This window comes from Cebus imitator, unplaced genomic scaffold (assembly GCF_001604975.1).
Source record: "Cebus imitator isolate Cc_AM_T3 unplaced genomic scaffold, Cebus_imitator-1.0 Scaffold326, whole genome shotgun sequence".
Classification (NCBI taxonomy): domain Eukaryota; kingdom Metazoa; phylum Chordata; class Mammalia; order Primates; family Cebidae; genus Cebus; species Cebus imitator.
Window position 1 is genome coordinate 1,438,506 of NW_016107641.1, and position 20,358 is coordinate 1,458,863.

General features: G+C 42.3%; 2 protein-coding genes across 5 annotated transcripts in view; one reads left to right on the forward strand and one right to left on the reverse strand.

The window, feature by feature from the left end:
* WDFY4 (WDFY family member 4) overlaps window positions 1-20,358 on the forward strand; it is a 307,995-nt gene that overhangs the window by 227,386 nt on the left and 60,251 nt on the right. The window lies entirely within an intron of this gene.
* LRRC18 (leucine rich repeat containing 18) lies at window positions 8-18,937 on the reverse strand. 2 transcript variants are annotated; one of them, XM_017504673.2, is made up of 2 exons: window positions 11,444-18,937; window positions 8-8,038 (listed from the first exon to the last, which is right to left on the reverse strand). In XM_017504673.2, exons 1-2 carry the CDS (start codon window positions 12,205-12,207, stop codon window positions 8,011-8,013), a joined length of 792 nt encoding a protein of 263 aa, XP_017360162.1. In that variant the 5' UTR covers window positions 12,208-18,937; the 3' UTR covers window positions 8-8,010. The 2 variants fall into 2 exon arrangements, with proteins under 2 accessions (XP_017360162.1, XP_017360163.1); XM_017504674.2 differs by lacking the exon at window positions 8-8,038 and adding an exon at window positions 8,045-8,396.

Genomic DNA, 20,358 nt, shown 5'->3' on the forward strand with positions numbered 1-20,358 from the left:
GTAATGGCGGGCAGCCATGCTCTCTGGGCATGGCACTGCCTTGGCTTTGATGTTTCTCCTCACCTCCTCCTTCTCTAAAGAAGTCCTGCCAAGAGCATGCCCATCTGTTTCCCTGATTTTTCTGTCTCCTATTCCTGTACATCCTTCATCCTACTCCTGAAATTCCTTCTGCCAGTTAAACCTTTGTGAACAGACTTGAAGTCCCACATGCTCTGTGGCTTTTTCAGACCTAAATGGCAGGAAACCACCCTCTGCCTATGGTGACTGGGCAGGTGGCACAGAGGTGTGGAGTCAGGCACAACCTTGGAGGTCAGGCCCTCCCGTGGGGGTGTGTGAGCAACCCCAGGGCTGTTCCTCCTGTGATGAGGGTTTCTGAATGCTTAGAAGCTAACTTCATATATGGTGGTGTACAAATCAGACGTTAATTTAGGCATCTCTGTCATGGGGCATCTCTCCCAGTGAACAGATTGCTTGGCCCTCCCCCAGGTCCTTCTTACAGCTACCCAGTTCTCTGAAGTCCACTTAGAGATCAGTCGGTATTTTTATTTCATTTAGGGGTGAGAATAGAAAAAGATGGTTGCTGGTTTTCTCCAGGAATCTGTGGGGGCCAAGCAAGAGGGAATCCCAGGAATGACATTCAAGATATTTACAATCAGTATAAAATGGGTCTCGCCAATTCCTTCAAAATCATTTATCAATAGTGTGCAATACCTGGTATTTGCTGCTTGACAGAACAAGCAAAATAGTAAAAAATAAAAGTCTCCTGTCCTTATTGAATTCACATTTTCATGAGGATAGACATAAACCAATATAAATGAGTGAACCATAAAGAATATTAGATAATTATAAGTGTAAGTGTAAAAAACCAAGCAGATAGAGGTAGGCACTGAAATCTTAGATGAGGTGGCAAGTGAAGCCCTTATCAAGGAAATACTCTTTGAATTAAGACTTGGGCAAAGTGGAGAAAAAGTTATGCAACTAACTGAGAAAAGAATGTGTTAGACCCAGGGAAGAGCAGGGCGTGGCTGAGGCCTGTAAAAGTGGAGTGCAGGGAGTTAGTTGGGGTGGAGGTGAGGGAGGTCACAGAGGGTAGTTGGTGCAAGATTATGGTGTTATTATTATTTCAAATAGACAGGAAGCATTGGAGGGTTTTGAGCAGGGATGACGTGAACCGACATATTGATAAGAATCACTCTGGCTGCTGTGCCAAGAGTAGTCTGTGGTGGGTCAAAGGCAGAAGCTGGAGACTAGTTAGGAAGCTGTTGCTGGAGGCCATTGCAGTAATCCAGGTGAGAGAGGATGGTGGCTTGGATCAGGAACATGACAGCAAAGATGGTGTGATGTGATCAGATGATGGACATGTTTAAAGATACATTTGATAGGATATGATGACAAATCAAGTGCAGGAAATGCATGCATGAGAGAGAGGACTAAGATGGAGAATTTATGCTTCAGCAATTGGAAAATTAAACCAGTATGATCACAGGAAGAGTGGCTGTAGGGCCACATGTGAATTTCGACATGCCTATCATACATCCAGGTGGAGGCATCATGATGGCTATTGGGCATATGAATTTGGGCTTCAAGAGAGAGGTTCAGGTGAGACATAAATTTGGAATAGTGTTTAAAGTCATGAGAGTGGGTAAGATTATCAAGAATGCATGCACGTGGCAAAGAGGTCAGAGGACTGTGCCCTGGGCACACCAACCTTTAGAGGGTAAGGACATGGGCAGGGCCAGCTGAAGAAATGGAGAAGTAGCCAGAAAGGTAGTAGAAACTGCAGGTGTGAAAGATGTCCTGGAAGCCAGGTAGAGTGATTCAAGGTGGGAGTGGTCAAGTATTGTTGATAAGCCAAGTGGGATAAGAACTGAGAAATGACCATTGAGCTTTGAAACCTAAGAGTCATTGATGACCTTCAATAGACCTGTTGCAGAGGCTGCCAGCAGAGGCTCCTATTGTGCCAGGCACTTACCCTTTGGTTTATAGATTGTGGTGGAGTCCAAGGCATGCCAGGGTATGATCCAGGGGACCCGGGCCACAGTGGGTCGCTGCAGTTGGGATGGCTGTTTAACAACTGTAATGGGCATAGTTCAATAATTAACAACAGGATAGTCCTAATTGTGCATATCTGCTGAATCTCAGTGCTGCTGATCTCATATTGTTTATGTTCCATATAAGCCTTTATGTTCCCACTTAGATTTCTTAGCACTATTCAGTGCAAGGTAGAAGCTATTTCAAACTAATTGAAGCAAAAAAAGAGGATTCATGATCACATCTACATGAGGGTCAAAAGTGATCTGGCTGCAGGCATGGCTGGACCTCTAGGCAGAATGAGTCTGCAGAAAGTGGCGGCTCTCCCTCTCTCAGGGAAGATTTTGCTTGGACGGGCTCCATTCTCAGTAGACATTCTCAGCACAGGGGCATGCATGCTCCCACAGCTACAGACTGACAGTCAATCATACAGGAATCCCAGCACACACCACACATGCTCTATCCCGGTAATTTTAGCGAAACTTTCCAAACTGCCATTTTCGCAAGTTAGGTTAATTACATGCCCATCCCAGAATCCCAGAACCAATCAAATGTTTTCATTGGCCGGGTAAGAGAGATGCGCCCACCCAGCTTCTGGGGTTAGGGTCAGTCTCACCCAACTACATAGACCAAATTGAGGGGATTGTGGTTCTTTGAGAGAATCAAGGTTCTGTTATCCACAAGGAGGTGAGCACTGAGGTGTCAACAAAAGCAGGTCTACTCACAGCTCCATGCAGAAGGAAGTTCCATGCCACAGCACTCATGGGTTGCACATGGCTTTCTCTCTCCCTGGAGCAAGGCTGTGTCAACTGTGACACACACCACTTCACTGGGCCCTGTTGTCTCTGCAGCTCACCCTTGGATGAACCTATTCTGTAATGTCACTCAGCGACAACACAGCTGTCCCTATGACTATGGGTAGCCCTCTGTCCATTCTTTGTCCTTTGTCCTCAGAGTCTTAGTGATGCCTTTCCCGGAAACACATACCTTCCTCCACATACCCTCTACTCCAAATAGAGATGGGCAGGTAGAGGAGGGGCAGAGGGAGGAATGCAGAAGAGCTGCTCACCCCCAGATGTGTCCACTAAGTTGGAGGCCCCTCAGAAATGATTGTCAGGTTGGAGGAAGATGATGCTCTGTGAATGAGTCAGATGTCTGGAGATGACTCCTTACTCATCCACAGGTTGATGATGACCTGCAGTGCCGCCCTGTGTACTAGCTTGCTTCTGTGGGACAGTTGAGCTCCATTCTGATTTTATTTCCATTGTGATTATTTTTGCCATCATGGCTACCTGATCCCACTGGAGAAGGGTCTTCCAGGGCTATGCTGGGTCACGCTGGACACAGTCTCAGCACAGCTCCAGGTTGGAGACCTTTGGGGAAGCTTCTGGAGTCAACTAGGGAAAGTACATGGTGCTCCAGAGGAATGCTCGTCTCAGCTCATGGAAGGAGAACCTGAGTGAAATGCGGACACCCCACAGAGTCCCAGCCCTAGGCTCTGAGGCCACCCATGCAGCGAGGGGATGTGGTGAGATTGTGCTAAATAAACAGTCAGCCCTGGGCTTCAGGATCAAGCTGACTTGGGCTTGTAGTAGGTGCCCAATAAATTGTAATCCTTCATCCTGGTTTTAGAATCACCTGATGTGTGTTTGGGCCTGTTAACAGAACAACTGATTAAAAGCAGGTGGCTCTCCTTGCTCTCAGCTCCTCAGGGTGCCCCCCTCTCCAGCCCTTCTCTTGCCAGCCCAATTGTGGCTTCAGGAACTCTAGGGTGGGAAGGCAGTGGTAGCCCTCAGCTTTAGGAGGGCTTGGCTGGCTACTGCCATGTGCCTGGAATGAAGCTGATTATTTTTCTTTTGATAGCTGGGGGCAATAATCATAGAATGAGTCTTGAAAAATGCCTAGCTACTTGTTAGTCACTCTAGTGAATGTGGACTTCTTACCTATAAAGGAGGTGTGTGTGCCATTCTAAGCATTTTCAACAGAGTCATGACTCTTGGCCTAGGCTACAGATTTTCGTGTCCTGAACCTCAGCTTTCGATAACCCATATGGCTCCTTTGGACACCATTCCACATGTACAGAAGCCAGAGCTTTTGGTGTCAGAGTTTTGCTGAGGCTTTTGGTGACAATGGCTGCCTTCATAACTGTATATATACTAAGGAGGCTCTCTGAGCCTGGATTCCAAGTGGAAAATACTTGCAAAGTCTGCATGAATCCTGTCCCCATGGTACAGGACTGAACCATTTGAAGACAGCATGGCAGCCTGTTCAGACTTCTGTGGGGTGCAAGGTTCTGCAGGCCGACAGGGCCTTTTAACATATGCCAGCTAGAGCTGCTGGATGAGTCCTGCTCTGTGGTGTTGAATATAGGCAGGATCTTTAAGATGTGAGAGGACCAATCAGAAAAGGAGAAACGAAGGCAGGAGCTGCTGGGAAAGGGGGCAGCTAGCTGGAATGCACTTGTGGATAAACACACATCCTCACACTGAAATGTACTCATGCCCTTCCATAAAGGGCTACAGACAGCTTCAAAATTAAACAGGGTACAACCATCCTTTAACAACCCAACACTCCTTTAAAAGGGAAAAAATAGATGTGATCATTTGGAGTGATTTAGTTACTCTAATTGTCCTGAGACTAAGAAAAGTAAAACAAACAATCATGTTGGCTTATACTATTTTCCAAGGATAGATAATAAGAAACAGGCTTTTGCGAATTTTTTTTTTTTCTGGAACATACTTTCTTTTTGTGCTGAATAGCAAATTTGGTTCTTCTGTAAGGAATTGTGGGTACCAGTGGTGGTGATTCCTTTTTAATAAAATATACAAAAAAGAGTGATGGGAAATATAATTCTCTGTATCAGTTCTCTGCAGGAACAGGAGCCTATCATTTGAACTTATTTTTGTACAGGCATTTCTTTGGGAAGCTAACATAACCTGTCTCAGTTACATTGCTTTCTAATGACCTCAGTTCATACTGAGCCCAGAGTTTAAAACACTCAGAGAAATACAAGGCTGGGATGCCTGTCTGGTTCTCTTTTCCTCAAATCTCTCTTGGGCTCAGCACATATTTTTGGATAAACTGAAACATCCGTATCACTGAGGCAAAAGTGTCCCCGCTGGAGAAATCTTTTGGGTGTGAGGTGGTGCTTATATTCAGGGCCTGATTGTACCTGAGTATTTGCAGTTGCCGAAATCATTTCTTAGTTGTGTACACTCTTTATATATAATGTTTAGGATGAAATTCTTTTGGGGATGCAAAGTTTTACAGCTGAACATTTTCAGTTTATTGTTTTCTTTAGAGATTTTCTTTGAAAAATAATGAAAGACAAAGAATTTAGAAAACCAACCATAAGAACCTGCGCAATTCCCATCAGAATATGGTCTTCTGTGATAATTAACCGCACCCCAGAGACACCACAGTTAGCTGTGAGGAAGCTAAAGCTCAAGTTCCCTGCCCTAGCGTTTCTCCTCCTTCACTCTTGCCCCCTAGAGATTCATGCCGTTGGCTACAGGTCTGTAAGGTACACAGTTGCTTAACTGGCAAAGGTAGTGCCGGCTCCACCACTGAGCGGAGAAGCATGGTCCTTGGGTTTCTTGCTGAAGTAAAGCCCTGGGAGTGCAACTGTGGAGATCAAACTACTCATATTCTGTGTCGAGAGTGGAGTCACTGGAACCAGAGCTGAACAGCACCTGGCTGCAAACTCAAAATGAGAGTGACAGCCAGTGCTGCAGTGTCTAGGAGCTTGTCCACACAGTTGGCTCCGTGGGCCATGGGCATCCGAGACCTGGCCATTCTGCCTAGGTCATGCTTAGACCTTGGCCCTGGCCCCATTCCACATTCATCTTTGTCTGGCTGTACTAGGTTCATGCCTCGTCTCTGCTATATCCTTAGCCGTAACCTCAGATCCTTCCAGGGCAAAAGCCTGATGCAAGCCCCAGTCTCTGCAGCAAGCCTGCCCCCTTTCCTTCCAGTTCCACCCAGCCACATTGCTGGAATGGCAATGAGCAACCCACTGATTCAAGGTTTTCCCCATCCTAGTTGCCACCTATGTCCAGCTACCTCCAGAAAACCTGGGACATAGAGAATACATGCAGTTTCTATTTATTTTAGCAACACTTTCAGGAATCTGCAAGAATAAGATCAACAATGGCTAATTTTAGATTAGTCAGGTGAGCCGAGGTTAAGGTGCCTGAATTCCCTTACTCTGTGCCTGAATTGCATCTCTAGGCTGACTCGGCGTGTCCGATTCTCACTTTAAGCTTGCCATAGGGCCTCATAAATCAGCACTGGGCAGATGCATAAGGATCTGTTGATTGTTGATTGTTGTTACATTTAGGCTGTAAGATTGTTTTTTTTTTTAATTTTTATTTCAAAATATTGATTCACAGTTGCAAAAATAGTAGAGAGGCTCCATACATCTTTCACTTAATATCCCCCTCACCATGGTTACATTTTACATAACCATAGTACAATTTCAGAACCAGGACATTGACACTGGTACATGTATATGCATAGTTCTTTGTCATGTTATCACGTATAGATTTGAGTAACTACCATCACTATCGGCATACACAGTTATTTTATCACCACAAAGATACCTCTGTGCTACCACTTTACAGTCATGCCTGCCCCTGTCTTCCCCCACCATCCTTAAATCCTGAGAATCATGAATCTGTTTTTGATGTATATTATTTTATCATTTAGAGACTGTTCTGTATATGGAATCATACATTAAGTGACTTTTGCAGATGGACATTTTTTCTTTGCTAATAGTGCCATTGAGATACATTCAAGTCCTTGTGTGTACCAATGGTCTGTTCCTTTTTATTGCTGAGTAGTATTCCATGATAGGAATATACCAGAGTTTGTTTAACAATTTGTGCATTGAGCAATATTTGGTTGTTTCCATTTTGTGGTCATTACAAATAAAGCAGATCATTTACATTTATTGTAATAATCAAAATATTAGAATACAAGTCTGCCATTTTATTTTTTGTTTTCTGTTTTTTCCTGTTGTTCATTTCTCTGTTTTCTTTTTCCTGCCTACCTATGTACCACTGAAATATTTGATAAATTCTACTTTATCTGTAGTATTTTCAGCATATTTTTCTATATAACTTTTTGTATAAATTGGAGTTGCCTGAGGTGTCTGTCTTAATCCATTTGCATTGTTACAAAGGAATACTTGACACTAAGCAATTTATAACTAAAGAAGTTTATTTGGGTCATGGTTCTTGCAGGCTGTACAGGAAGCATTGCGCCAGCATTGCCTTCTGGTGCGGGTATAGGGGCTTCCACTGATGGTGGAAGATGAAGGGGAAAAGGCATCACATGGTGACAGGAAGAAAGAGAGATAGAAGAGGAAGGTGCCAAGCTCTTTTTAACAATCAGTTTTCAACAGGATCTAATACAGCGAGAACTCACTCATTATCAAGAGGATGGCACCCGGCCATTCATGAGGGATCCCTCCGCATGACCCAAACACCTCCTAACGTTGAGACTCAAATCTCAACATGAGGTTTGGCGGGGACAAATGCCCAAACCATATCAGTATCTCATGATGCCTATGTAACTTATCACAGACTACTGGCATTGAGATGTACCAGGCTGAGTGAAATGTAGAGGCAGTAAGCCTTTTAAGTCTTAAAGGCTTTTTTTTTTTCTACTTTCGAAGGATGTTAATGTTTCATATATTGAAAAAACAGTAAAAAGCAAGAATGGAAGGAACACAAAAGTAAATACAAACAGACACACTTAACTGTATGCAAACTAGATTATATAATTACACAGAGAGAAAAAAAATGATTCAAGTGATTTTGAATACAGCTTTTGGATTATAACACCCTGAATGGGATATATTCTAAAGGAGAAGAATGGCAAAGGAATTTTGAACTTCTTCATTTGTTGTTGGTGGTGTTGTCATAGCAATTCCAGTACTGCATTGTATCTATTGTAGGATTCAGCAAGTGAGTAAATTCAGTGATGTTTGTAATGCAGATTTGCACTGTGGGAGAAGGATAATACAAATATGGAACGAAAGTCTTAAAGTCTTAGATAATTATCTATAATATGTAATCTATAGTTTTCTTAATTTTTTTTCTCTATATTCATTTTAAAAACCACATCAACTATTTCCTAAAGTCATTTTTACACACAGGTGGGCTAAAGCCAAGGGAGGTGAAGTAAATTTGAGAAGCAAGTCATTGGCTTAGCCAGCTCCGGCGAGCCCGCTCTCCAGAAGATTCCACTTGCCACTCTGTCTTCTGCTAACTGGGGGCTTCTCCTCTTCAGAGTTATTTATTCTGTTACGAGTAGTCTTCAAGTTTGTGCCATAGCTACTCTAGGCAGATGTTGAGTGTATCCTGGGGATGGAGATACAAAAGCTGAGGTAATTGCTCCAGGCCACAGGGGCAAACACAGAAAGGGCAGAGGTCAGGCCAGCTCACCAAGGTGATGCCTGGCTTTCAGGATGGTCAAGGTAGTGTGAATAGGGATTTTGTTCTATTTGAGGAAAGAGAACCCCCAAGGCTTTCCTATGAAGTATCTTTATGCTTAATACAATTTCCAAGAAGTAAAGGTGACTGAGGTATTTTAGAGCATGAAGGAGCACCAACATCAAACCTTTTCCTTGGCAGTAAAGGAAATAGAGTGCAGAAGACGCCTCCTGACTGGCCTCTGTCTCCAGTCAGCTTCATCCCGCTGCCAGCATTTCCTGGCTAAAGAGGTGTCTGACTTGAACGCGTTCTGAGGCAAATCTAGCCCACTGCCTGTGTATGTCTGAATCCTGGTGAAGTTAAATGCCCTTGAAATGCTTTCCTCAGATGTATGATAAGAGGGAAAGTATGATAAAACCCCAGGGCAAGGCTGGAGGGTCAGGCCAGCCAAGCAGTTGGCAGCAAGGAAGGGTGTCGAGGACCCAGCACAGCAAGGAGTGTGCTGCGGCAGGGGCGGGAGGGCGTGCACCGGCACACCCTGGGCACCACGTGGGATCTGTAACCTTGATGTTTCTCTTAACTTCTCTCCTTTGCTGATCCTTTTGAATACCTAAGGAGGGAAAATTAATTCTAAATAAAAAGTGTTGGGAAGTCATCATGTAGCTCTCCAGCACTCTCTATCTTGATCGTATAGCTCTGCTTGGACTCCATCCCATTTGGATCAGAGGAGAAGTGACTGCAATAGCAGACTGGCTCTCCTGTGGACATGCCCAGGGCCCGGCAGGCTAGTGGTGGCTCCTGTACCTACAGCATGGCGACTCATCACACATGTCTCAGGCACGGTTGCTCCCCTCAGCTTCAGAAGGGCTTCTCATGAGTCATTTCAGACATTAAGTGAAAATAAAAATGTGAAGGACAGTGCTCAGTGGTGGCAAGGATGCTGTGAAATGGGTTGTCTGCTACATTACTGGCAGGCATATAAATATGGGTAAACCTTTTATGAGCTACTTGATGGCATATATAAACATTATTGTTAAAACTCACCCTTTAACATGATATTTCCAATAATGAAGCTATGCCAAGGAAATAATTCAAAATAATTTTAAATGTTTTAGTTATACAGGCTCTCATCACAAGACCATTCCCATTAGTGAAAAACTGTAAATAACTTAAAGGCTCAACAGTAACTTATAGTTATGTGTATCCACAAGAATACTATCTTGCAGACGTTTTAAAGTGTGGTTATTAACACGAGGTAAGAGCATGGGTCTCAAAGCAGGACACAAATGACGGAAGTGCTATAATTGGCTTACCCTGTAGAATGATGGATGCTTTAATCTACTATATTTAATAGTGTGTTGGGGTTCTGTTACTTCTACAGTGAAAAACAATAAAGGGAAAAACTAAAGTGAAAATGTTGAACCTAGATCTCCCAAGGTTTTAGAACTATGATAGGGTTGTCATAGCTAAGCATCACAGAGGAAGTAAGCAGCAAGGAGTGAAGAAGTGAAGTGTGCCGTCTGCTGTGGCTGACAGTGTGAGGAGGAAGATAGTTAATCCCACGTCACTGACGGATGCCTCTCAGTGCTTCTCGCCATCCACTCAGCAAACTTTCCACCAACATAGGAAAGTCTTGTGGGAAAACAAAGTCTCCCTCAAGGTATCACTCTTGATTCTTTTCTTTTACGCACGTGAAGATATGAGAATGTGGTACATAGTGAGGTCAGAGAAGGTTATCAGCTATTGTGAGGATTGACTTGACTGCTGTCATTTTCTATCAAAATATCTAGTGTGTAGTAGTAGTATTTCGAAGTAGTATTTTGGCTTTGAAATGAACCAAGTTACGATTCTAGAAGAGCGCTGGCTTCTGCTGAGTACGTTCTCCATGTGCTGCCTGTTTTAGAGGCACAGAACCCTTGGAATTAGTTAGGTATGGCATTATTCCCACTTCATGGATAAGGGGACCAAAGCTATGTTAGGTGTCCAAGGGGATGCCAAGTCAAAAGCAAAGCTGCCCTGGACCTAGATCTGTCCAACCTCAGAATCTTGGACTTCTCTCTCTGCCAGGCCAGCCCTGCACATCCTCGATCCTGATCCCCCAAGTTCCTCAGACAATGGTGCTCTGCCCATCTCCTTTCAGCTGCTCTCTCCTTTCAGCTTGCACCAGGCAAGCCAAACTTTCCCCAGCTGGACATGGCCCCTGCACCTAGCATGGTGCCAAGTAAGGTGTTGATTTACTGAATGCACCAACCCATACCTGCCCCCATTCTTTCCTTCCTCCCATGAGGGTCTGGAAAAATGATGAATGTAATGGGATGGGAGTGTGACTTCATTAATTCACAGCCAGTCAGAGGTCTGCAGGTTTCGTCAAGAAAGCTCCTAAAGGAAGTTATACAAGCTCAGTTCAGAGAGAAAGCATTGCTTTGGGCCAAGAGGCTTTCTGCCTATTGATGTCTTAATGATAAAACCTGCCCATTTCTGTGGCCCATCTTTGTTCCTTACCCAAGACCCAGTACTCATCTACTCTCTTACAAACTCATGCTCTGAGATTTCCTGCCTTTGAATCCCAGACCTAAACCATTTCCAGTAAATAGCTCCACATTTGGGAGCTGGTGGTTGGTTCTGAAATGCCAGCAATAGTCAATGTGTGGCAGCATTAGCTGCCCAGACAGCAGTAGGCCATAGAACTCTGGGGACAAGAGTAGGACGAACATGGATAGCCCCTTCCTGACTCACTGTGCCTGTACTTGTGAGTGCTTGTGCAGAGGAGAGAGAAATGTGTGCAATGGCAAGGAACTGAAAGCCCTTCAATCAACACAATCACACACCAAGGAAGTAGGGAAAGGAGCTTTATGGGCTTGGCTGGAAGAGCTGTTGCAGTCACAGGGGAGCCTTGGTTTCCTGTGGATGCAGCCCACTGCCCCCTTCCCTCCATCTCTCTTCCCCTCCTGCCTTAGGGTCAGGGTCCCAGTCACCTCCAGTCTTCCTGGGACTCCTTGGCCGTGGAATTGGGTAAGATCAGGTTGGAAAAGATGGCCTTTCTCGGCGTTGTCATGGCCATGGTCTTTATTCTATTCAGCTTGTCCCGGGCATTTTGGCATTTTCTCAGGCATGCTGCACACAGATCCTTCTCCTCCACCAGATACAAATTCTCCAGCCTCCTGATGGAGTCTATGAACGTTTCCGACTCGTCTGGCTTTGGAAAGGGGTTCCGCTTTGTGTTGAGCTTTTTCAGCTTCGGGAGCTTGGAGATACTCGTGGGGATGGTGTTCAGCAGGTTGTCATGGAGCCCTACCTCGTGGAGCTCCTTCAGGGCCCCCAGCGTGGTGGGCACGCTGTCCAGGTGGTTCAAGCCTAGGTTCACAGTGCGGATGTTCTTGAGTTGGTTCAGCTCCACAGGCAGCCCGTTGCTGGTCAGCCGGTTGTTGCTGACATTGAGATAGAGCAGGCTGGTCATCTGGCCGATGGACTCAGGCAGCTTGTCGATGTAGTTGCTGTGCAGGTCCAGCCACCGGAGGTTCTGGAACTTGGAAATGGAGTCAGGGATCTTCCTGATCAGATTCCGGCTAAGGTCCAGCTCATCCACGTCATTGAGGCGCAGGATGCACTTAGGGAAGGTGGTAATTCCCATCTTGCTCAAGTCAAGGCGCTTTCTCCCATCAAAAGTGATTTTGATGCAATTCTTGGCCACGTTGAGGGTAATCTTCTTGCCCTTGGGGCCTTTCCCACCCTTAGCCATGTTCTTTTAGTAAGTGGGTGATAGAAGTTTGTTGTTCTGATTGGATAGTTATCAGTGTGAGGAAAAATCATGAGAAACTGCTGAAAGATAAGAAAACATCTGGTTAGAAGATGCCAGAGGGCACTGGGCTCCCCCACATCATGACGCTTCACTCTCTAATGATTTTAAAAGCAAGAAAGAGGATGGCGGAGAGAAGTCAGGGCGAAGTGGACCCAGCTTAGCCATAGATTGTCAGCAAACTATGTGCCTTCTTCAGATTTTAATTTCTTGGTTGTTTAAATAGGAAGTGCAGGGTCGGCCTGAAGGACACTACATGTCCCCCTAGCTGTGCCGGGCCCTGACTATAAATCCCCTCCACTGTCCTGGACTTTCCCATATGCCCCCACCCACAGTCATGTGTGTGTATGTGTTCTTGGATATATGCCCGTTTCTCGACCCCCACATAAAGCTAGGCTTTCCTTAAGTTATCATACAAGTTTCCGGGGAGGGCCTGCTGAGTTTTCAAAGCCAACAGAAGCCTGGATCTTACAGAATAGTGTGGGTACTAAGATCTACTTCTCACATCCTTCTTTCCTTCATGGGCTCAGAGGAACTAGTCAGGCCCGGGCTACAGTGCAACAGGAGTCATGCAGAAAAGCCTGTTGTTCAGCTCAGGGGTACCAGGGTGCACCAGCTCTGCTACTCACAATCTTCTTAAATTCCCAGTGCTTGAGTGTCCTCATGAGCACACAGGGGGATGGTGGGTACTGGCAAAGCTCACGGAGAATGCTGTCTTTTCCGTCTCCTACCCCTTCCCTCCTCCTCTCACATCCTTCACAATGGACTTCAACTCCTCTGCACAGACACTTGATAAATCGCCATGACTGCCTCAGTGTGGGGAAACAGAATGTCGGTGTGATGTGATGGGGATTCTGTCTTCTGTATGCTTGGCTTAGAAGTCCAGCTCTGCTACTCACAATCTTCTTAAATTCCCAGTGCTTGGGTTTCCTCATTTGTGAAAACAGACGCTCTTATAGAGCTCTGAGGCAGTGTAAATTACCCAATACTATAAAGCACTTATAACAGTGCCTAGTGCATAGTAATAGCTTGATTAATGTTAGTTATTAAAAATTGCTATACATATTGTTTCTAAACCTCAACAGCAAGATCCACAGCATTACCCCATCATAGAGAGACCAAGGCTCAGAAGTGAGGAAGGTCTGCAGCCAGGAAGAGGATGCAACTCTGCTCTGTTAGGTTCTGGGAACCCATTTTCTTTTCAACAACTCAGTGCCTCGTGCTTGCAAATTTTTTTTTTTTTTTTGGACCAAGATTCCCGAACTAGGCAAAAGTATGCCCTTGGGAGACACAAAGTTGCATTGCCTCTGTTCCCTGCAGGGATGGGCTGAGAGAGGTGCTCTACAGTTTCTGTACTTTATCACCTACACCTTTTATTGTGACCCAAGTTCATATAGCATGTGCATATTGAGCAATCAGGCTGTGCAAGCATATTGTCACAGGTTTTCCTCACCCAGGAATGCTCAGTGTCAAAGAGAAATGTGTACAAGCCTGTCTCACACTTGTGCTAAGTGTAGATCCCACTATCACCACTCGTAGCTGAAGGGTCACAGGGTCCCACCCTGTGCAAGGCCTGCTGGATCACAGCCCTCTGGGGTAGATGGTGGTCTCCACAGTAAACCAACGACAGAATTTTTAGCTCTCGGCAGCAATGATGTTCATTTACAGAGGCCTTGTCAGCTGACCCTATTCTTTAAAAATGGTGGACCCCCCACTTTCAGGCATAATTGGCTGGTTTCCAGAGCCAGCACCATATTCATCAATATGGAACTGTTTATATCACTCAGCTGTGAGAAGCCAGATTGGATAAAGCAGCTTAATAAGCAAAGTGGAGTCCAAGTCCAGTTAAGATTGGGTATGCTCACTTGGTCCCACCAAACTCCTGAAAGCAAGTAAGGCCTTGGGCAGAATGCACAGGGAGGCACTCTGGGGATTCTGAGATAAATGGTATCAGGCAGATTGGAGAAGAAATCCATAACTCAAAGTAAGGACCAATCTGGACACAAGTTTCCTGGACTCCCTTTTCTCCGCTTAACCATTTCCCTTGGCCTGGACTCAAGGGCAGCACAGAACACAAAACTTTGGACCAGATGAGGACAGAAAGATTTCTGATTTCCAACAAGGGCCTCTTTTTCTGGTCCAAGGAACAGGAAAGGGAGTTTTAAGGTTCAGAGACAGTGGGGAAAATCTGTTTTGTGTTCTGTTTTTTGTTTGTTTGTTTGTTTGCTTGTTTGTTTACTTCTCTCCTGTCTCATCCCAGGCCACTCTGTGTCCCTGGAGTCATCCAGACAGGCACCTAGAAACTGGGAGAAGAGAACCATTTTCTTTGATCAAACTGTGGTCTTCAGAGCGGGGGGCTTGCTTTGTTTTCTCTACCCTACTGCCACTTGGCACTAGAGGCAAAAACAGTTGCAAGAAGTGTGCATCAGATTTAGAAAACAAAATCCAGCCAGAAGACCAACAAGTCGGGAGAGAAGAGATGCTCCTGGGAGTCGCAGAGTGTCAGAGAGATTGCAATGGGAAAGGAATTCAGGAAAAGTGATTCCAAAAGTTGTGTAGCAACCCTGGACTCACCCTGAGCTGCCTCTGTTTAAAGGCAGATGTGAGTTCTTCATTATGTGAACATCAAAGAGTGTATTTACACAAACCTAAATGGTATAGCCTACTATAGACCTAGGTGCTTTTTAAAAGTAAAAAGTCCTGCTTTAAAAATATGTGTGTGTGTGTGTGTGCAGTCATGTGCCACATAATGATGTTTTGGTCAATAACAGATTGAATACACAACAGCTGTCCCATAAGATTATGATACTGTAATTTCACTTTACCTCTTCCATGTTTAGATACACAAATACTTACTCTTGTGTTACAATTGCCTATAGTGTTCAGTACAGTAACATGCTGTACAAGTTTGCAGTCTAGGAGAAATAGGCTAAACCATCTAGTCTTCCTAGATCTGTAGTAGGGTATACCATCTAGGTTTGTGTAAGTGCACTCTTTGATGTTCACACAATGATGAAATCTCCTAAGGATGCATTTTTCAGAAGGTGTTCAACCCAGACTGCAACAGTATCCTTTATAAATGAAGGCAAAATAAAGACATTCTCAGATGGGTGAAAAATAAAAGCTTTTGCCACTAACTCAGCTGCTGTGAAAGATATGCCCAAGGAAGTTCTTCAGATGAAAGGGAAACTGTACTAAAAAGGAGCTTAGAACTTTGGGGATAAAGGAAATGCAATGGAAATGCTAAATATCTGAGTAAATGAGTATTTTTCTCTTCTAAATACCTTTAAAATATGTATGTGATTGAAAGAAAAATAACACTGTGTGATGCAGTTGTCAAGGTATGTAGATGTCATACATGACAACTATTGCATAATGGGAAAGGCAGCGAGACCCATATGGTGGTAAGAGTTTTATACTGCTTTTGAAGTGGTGAAAGATTTATTCTAAGAAGGCTGTGAAGTATGTATACTTTAATCCTTAGAGCAATCACTAGGGCAATATATAAAAAGATACGTTAAATAGTAAAAAACTAAATGTATAAATGGAAATAAAACAGACCTTAAAAATTCAAATAAATACAAAAGAAGGAAAGCAAAATAATACAAAAGCAGGAAAAGGGAACAGAGGGAGCAATCAGAAAACAACTATTAAAATGATAGACTGAAATTCAAACATAGCAATACTTACATTAAATGAAAGTGACCTCATACACCATAATCTTTTAATAAAGACACGGGTTACAAAAGAAAAAGACTCAATTATATGTTATCTATAAAGAAAATCTGCTTTAAATAAATAAAAGTGAGTTGAACTAAAAGAATGTAAAAAGACATACCCTGCAAACACTAAAAGAAGGATGTAGTGACTTCATTAATATTAGGCAAAGTATATTTCAGAAAAAGAAAATTTAGCTGAAGAAGATCATTACTTATTAATAAAATGAGCATTTAACCAATGAGACAAAAAAATCCTAACTATGCATGTACCAAACAGCAAAGCTTCAATTTAAATGAAGCAAAAATATAAAATTTAAAGCAAAAATTTACCATTAGAGTTGGAGATATCAGTATTTGTCTCTCAGCAGTCAATAGAACAGGTAGAGAGAAAATCAGCAAGGAAAAGGGTTTCTCAACCTTGGCTCTATTGACATTTTAGACCAGATAATTCTTTGTTATCAGCAGGCATGGGGTGGTGACAGGGCTTGTGGGAAGACCTGTCTTGTGCATCATAAAATGTCTAGCAGAGTAAGGCCAGGAGATTCTACCCACTGGTTGCCAATAGCTGCCCACTAGTTATAACAATCGATAATGTCTCTTGACATTGCCAAATGTCCACTGGGGAGCAAAATTGCCTGGAGATGAGAATTACTAGTATAGAATAACTCACTATTACCATCAACCAACTGAATCTGACATTTGCAAAGCACTCTACCCAGCAATTGCAGAATACAAACTCTTTTCCAGGTACATATGGAATATTCACTAACACAGACTATATTTCAGGTCATGAAACAAACCTTAACAAATTTACAGGAGTTGAAATTGTACAAAAAAGCTGGTTCTTTGAAAAGATTAATGAAACAAATAGCCAGATTCACAATTTAAAAAAAAGAAAGAGAAGCCAAATTACAAATATCAGGAGTTAAAGGGAGGATTTACTAAAACCCAATAAGAGAACAATACAAACAACTCTGAAAAAAGAGGAACTTAGATAAGATCAACTACAAACTACTAAATACTTATGAAGGAATGAAAACCCAAATAGACCTCTATTTATTGAAGAAATTGAATTTATCATTGAAAACCTTTCGGAAAAGAAAACCCGAAGCCCCACGTTATTGATAGAATAGAATGTTGGTAGAATTGCTAAATTCCATCAAACATTTAAAGAAGACTGTCTTGGTCCACTCAGGTTACAGTAACAAAGTACCACAGACTAGGTGGCTTATAAACAATGTAAATTTATTTCTCTCTGTTCCAGAGGCTGGGAAGTCCAAATCAAGTCATTGGCAGATTTGGCATGTGTTAAGAGCATGCTACCTGGTTCATAGGTGTTTGATTGCTATGACATCACATGGTAGAAAGAGAGCAAAACAGTTGTCTGGGACCCTTTTGGTAAGGGTACAAATTTCATCTATGAAGTCTCCACCCTCTTGATCTAATTTCCTCTCAAATGCCTCACTTTCTAATACCATCACATTGGAGGTTAGAGTTTCAGCACAGAGATTTTCAGGGGACACAAGCATTCAGACAATTACAAAGACATACTAGCAATTTGACATGATCTTTTTCAAAAAAATAGACTAGAGAACAATTCTCAACTTTTCTGATGTCAGCATTACCCTGATGCTAAAATCACACAAAGACAATATAAGAAAGAGATCTTCAGACCAATAACCTTTTTGAACGTAATTATAAAAATCTTCAACATAATATTAGCAAATTGAATCCAGTAACATATAAAAAGAATTGACAACTCAAGCTTACTCAATACTTGGAAATCAGTTAATGTACTATATTAACAGACTGAAAAGAAAAAAATACCTTATAAATTTATGCAGAAAAAACATCTGACAAATTTAACATCCATTAGTTATTAAAAACTCTCAGCAAACTGGTAATAGAAAGGTTCTTCCTTATCTGGCTACAGGACCATCCACAAAAAAAATTAGAGCTAATATCATATTTGGTGAAGGACTGAAGGTTCTTCTTTGAAGTTTCAGAATAAGGTAAGAGAACACACTCTATGTCTGTTCAATAATACTTTGGAAATTCTAACCATTGTAATAATGCAAAAAAATAAAAGGCATGCAGACAGAAAAGAATGAAATAAAACCGTTCCTATGCACAGATGACATGACTGTCCAGATAGAGAATCCCACAGAATTTAAAAAGCACTCTTGGAACTAATAAGTGAGTTTAACAAGGTCATAGGTTATAAGGTTAGCACACAAAACCCCCATTGCATTTCCATATATGAGCTATTAACAATTGGAAACTGAATTTTGAAAAATAATAATGCTCCAAAAAATAAAATACTTCCATATTTCACATAAGTAACAAAAACATGCAGCATTTTTATAATAAAAATTATAAAATACTGATGTAAGAAAGCAAAGAAGATCTAAATAAATGGAGAAACATACCCTGTCCATGAATTGGATGACTTAATGTCAATTCTTCCCAAATTGGTCTAATCAAGATTACAGCAGGATTTTTTACACATATGAATTAATAGATTTTAAAATTTATATCAAAGGAAAAAAACTAGAAATGAAAAATAATTTTGAAAAAGAGTAATAGAGTTGGGATTATGCTTCCCAATTTTAAAATTTACAGCATGTGGTATTGGTGATGGGACAGGTACATAGGTCAATGGAACGGAAAGTAAAGTCCAGAAGTAGATCTACACAAACATGGCTAAATGGTCAACTGATTTTTGACAAAAAGTCAAACAAAGTTCAATAGAGAAACAATGACCTTTTCAGCAAATATTGTTGAAATTGGTTATTTATATGCAAAAAATTGAACCTTGGCCTAATTAATTCACATTAACTCAAAATGGATCATAGATTTGAATGTAAAATGTAAAACCATAAAACTGAAAAGAAAATGAAGAACAAAGTCATGACTTTGAGTTAGTCAAAAGCACAGTTTACAAAAAATAGCAGTTGAGGGGAAATAGGGGAGGGACGGTGGGGAGTGGGGAGCTGGGGAGAGATAGCAAGGGGAGAAATGCCAGATGTAGGTGATGGGGAGGAAGGCAGAAAATCACACTGCCACGTGTGTACCTATGCAACAATCTTGCATGTTCTTCACATGTACCCCAAAACCTAAAATGCAATAAAATAAATAAATGGGGGAAAAAAAAGATAGCATTAATGAGTTGAACAAAATTAAGAACTCTGTGAAGTCCGTGCACGGTGGTTCACGGCTGTAATCCCAGCACTTTGGGAGGCCGAGGTGGGCGGATCACGAGATCAAGAGATCGAGACCATCCTGGCCAACATGGTGAACCCCTGTCTTTACTAAAAATACAAAAAAGTTAGCTGGGCATGGTGGCGTGTGCCTGTAGTCCCACCTAATCGGGAGGCTGAGGCAGGAGAATTGCTTGAACCCGGGAGGCAGAGGTTGCAGTGAGCCGAGGTCACGCTACTGCACTCCAGCCTGGCGCCTGGTGATGGAGTAAGACTCTGTCTCAAAAAAAAAAAAAAGAACTCTGTGAAAAAAAAAAAAAGTTGAGTATGAAGTGACAAGCTACAGACTAAGAAACAGTGCAAATCTCTTATACCATAGATAGCTGGTATCCAAAATCTATAAAGAGCTTTTCAACTCAGCAGTAAGAAAGCAAACAATACAATTTTTTTAATGTCCAGAATATTTAAAGATAAATTTACCATAGAAATGTACAAACACAAAAATCAATAGTACGAAGTTTTGGTAAGGAGGTACTGCAACTAGAATTCTCATTCCTTGCTGATGGGAAAGCAAAATGGTACAGTCCCTTAGAAAACACTTGGGAAATTTCTTATAAAATTAACCATATAGCTATTATATGATCTGGCATTTCCCCAGCTGAGTATTTACTCTAGAAAAGTAAAATTTCTGTGTTCACGCTAAAACTTGTTCACATGTGTTTATAGCTGCTCTATTCATAATTGTCTCAAACAGGAAAATAATAAACGTCCTTCAGTGGGTTGATTCCTAATACTGTACAGTAGTTCCCCTTATCTGCTGTTTCCATTTCCACGTGTTTAGTTCTGCAGACTGGAAATGTTAAATGGAAAACTCCAGAAATAAGAAATTTATACATTTTGAATTGCTTGCTGTTCTGACTAGTATGAGGAAATCTCAGGCCACCCTGCTGCATTCCACCCGGACCTTGAATCATCCCTTTGTCCAGTGGATCCAGTCTGTAAACACGATTTGCCCATTAGTCACTTAGTAGCTGTCCTAATAGTGACTGTGATGCTGCCAATTCAGGTATGCCAAAGGGAGAGAAGCCTTAACGTGCTTTCTTTAAGTGAAAAGGTAAAAGTTCTTGACTTGGGAAAGAAAATAAATCATATGTTGAGGTGGCTAACATCTACAG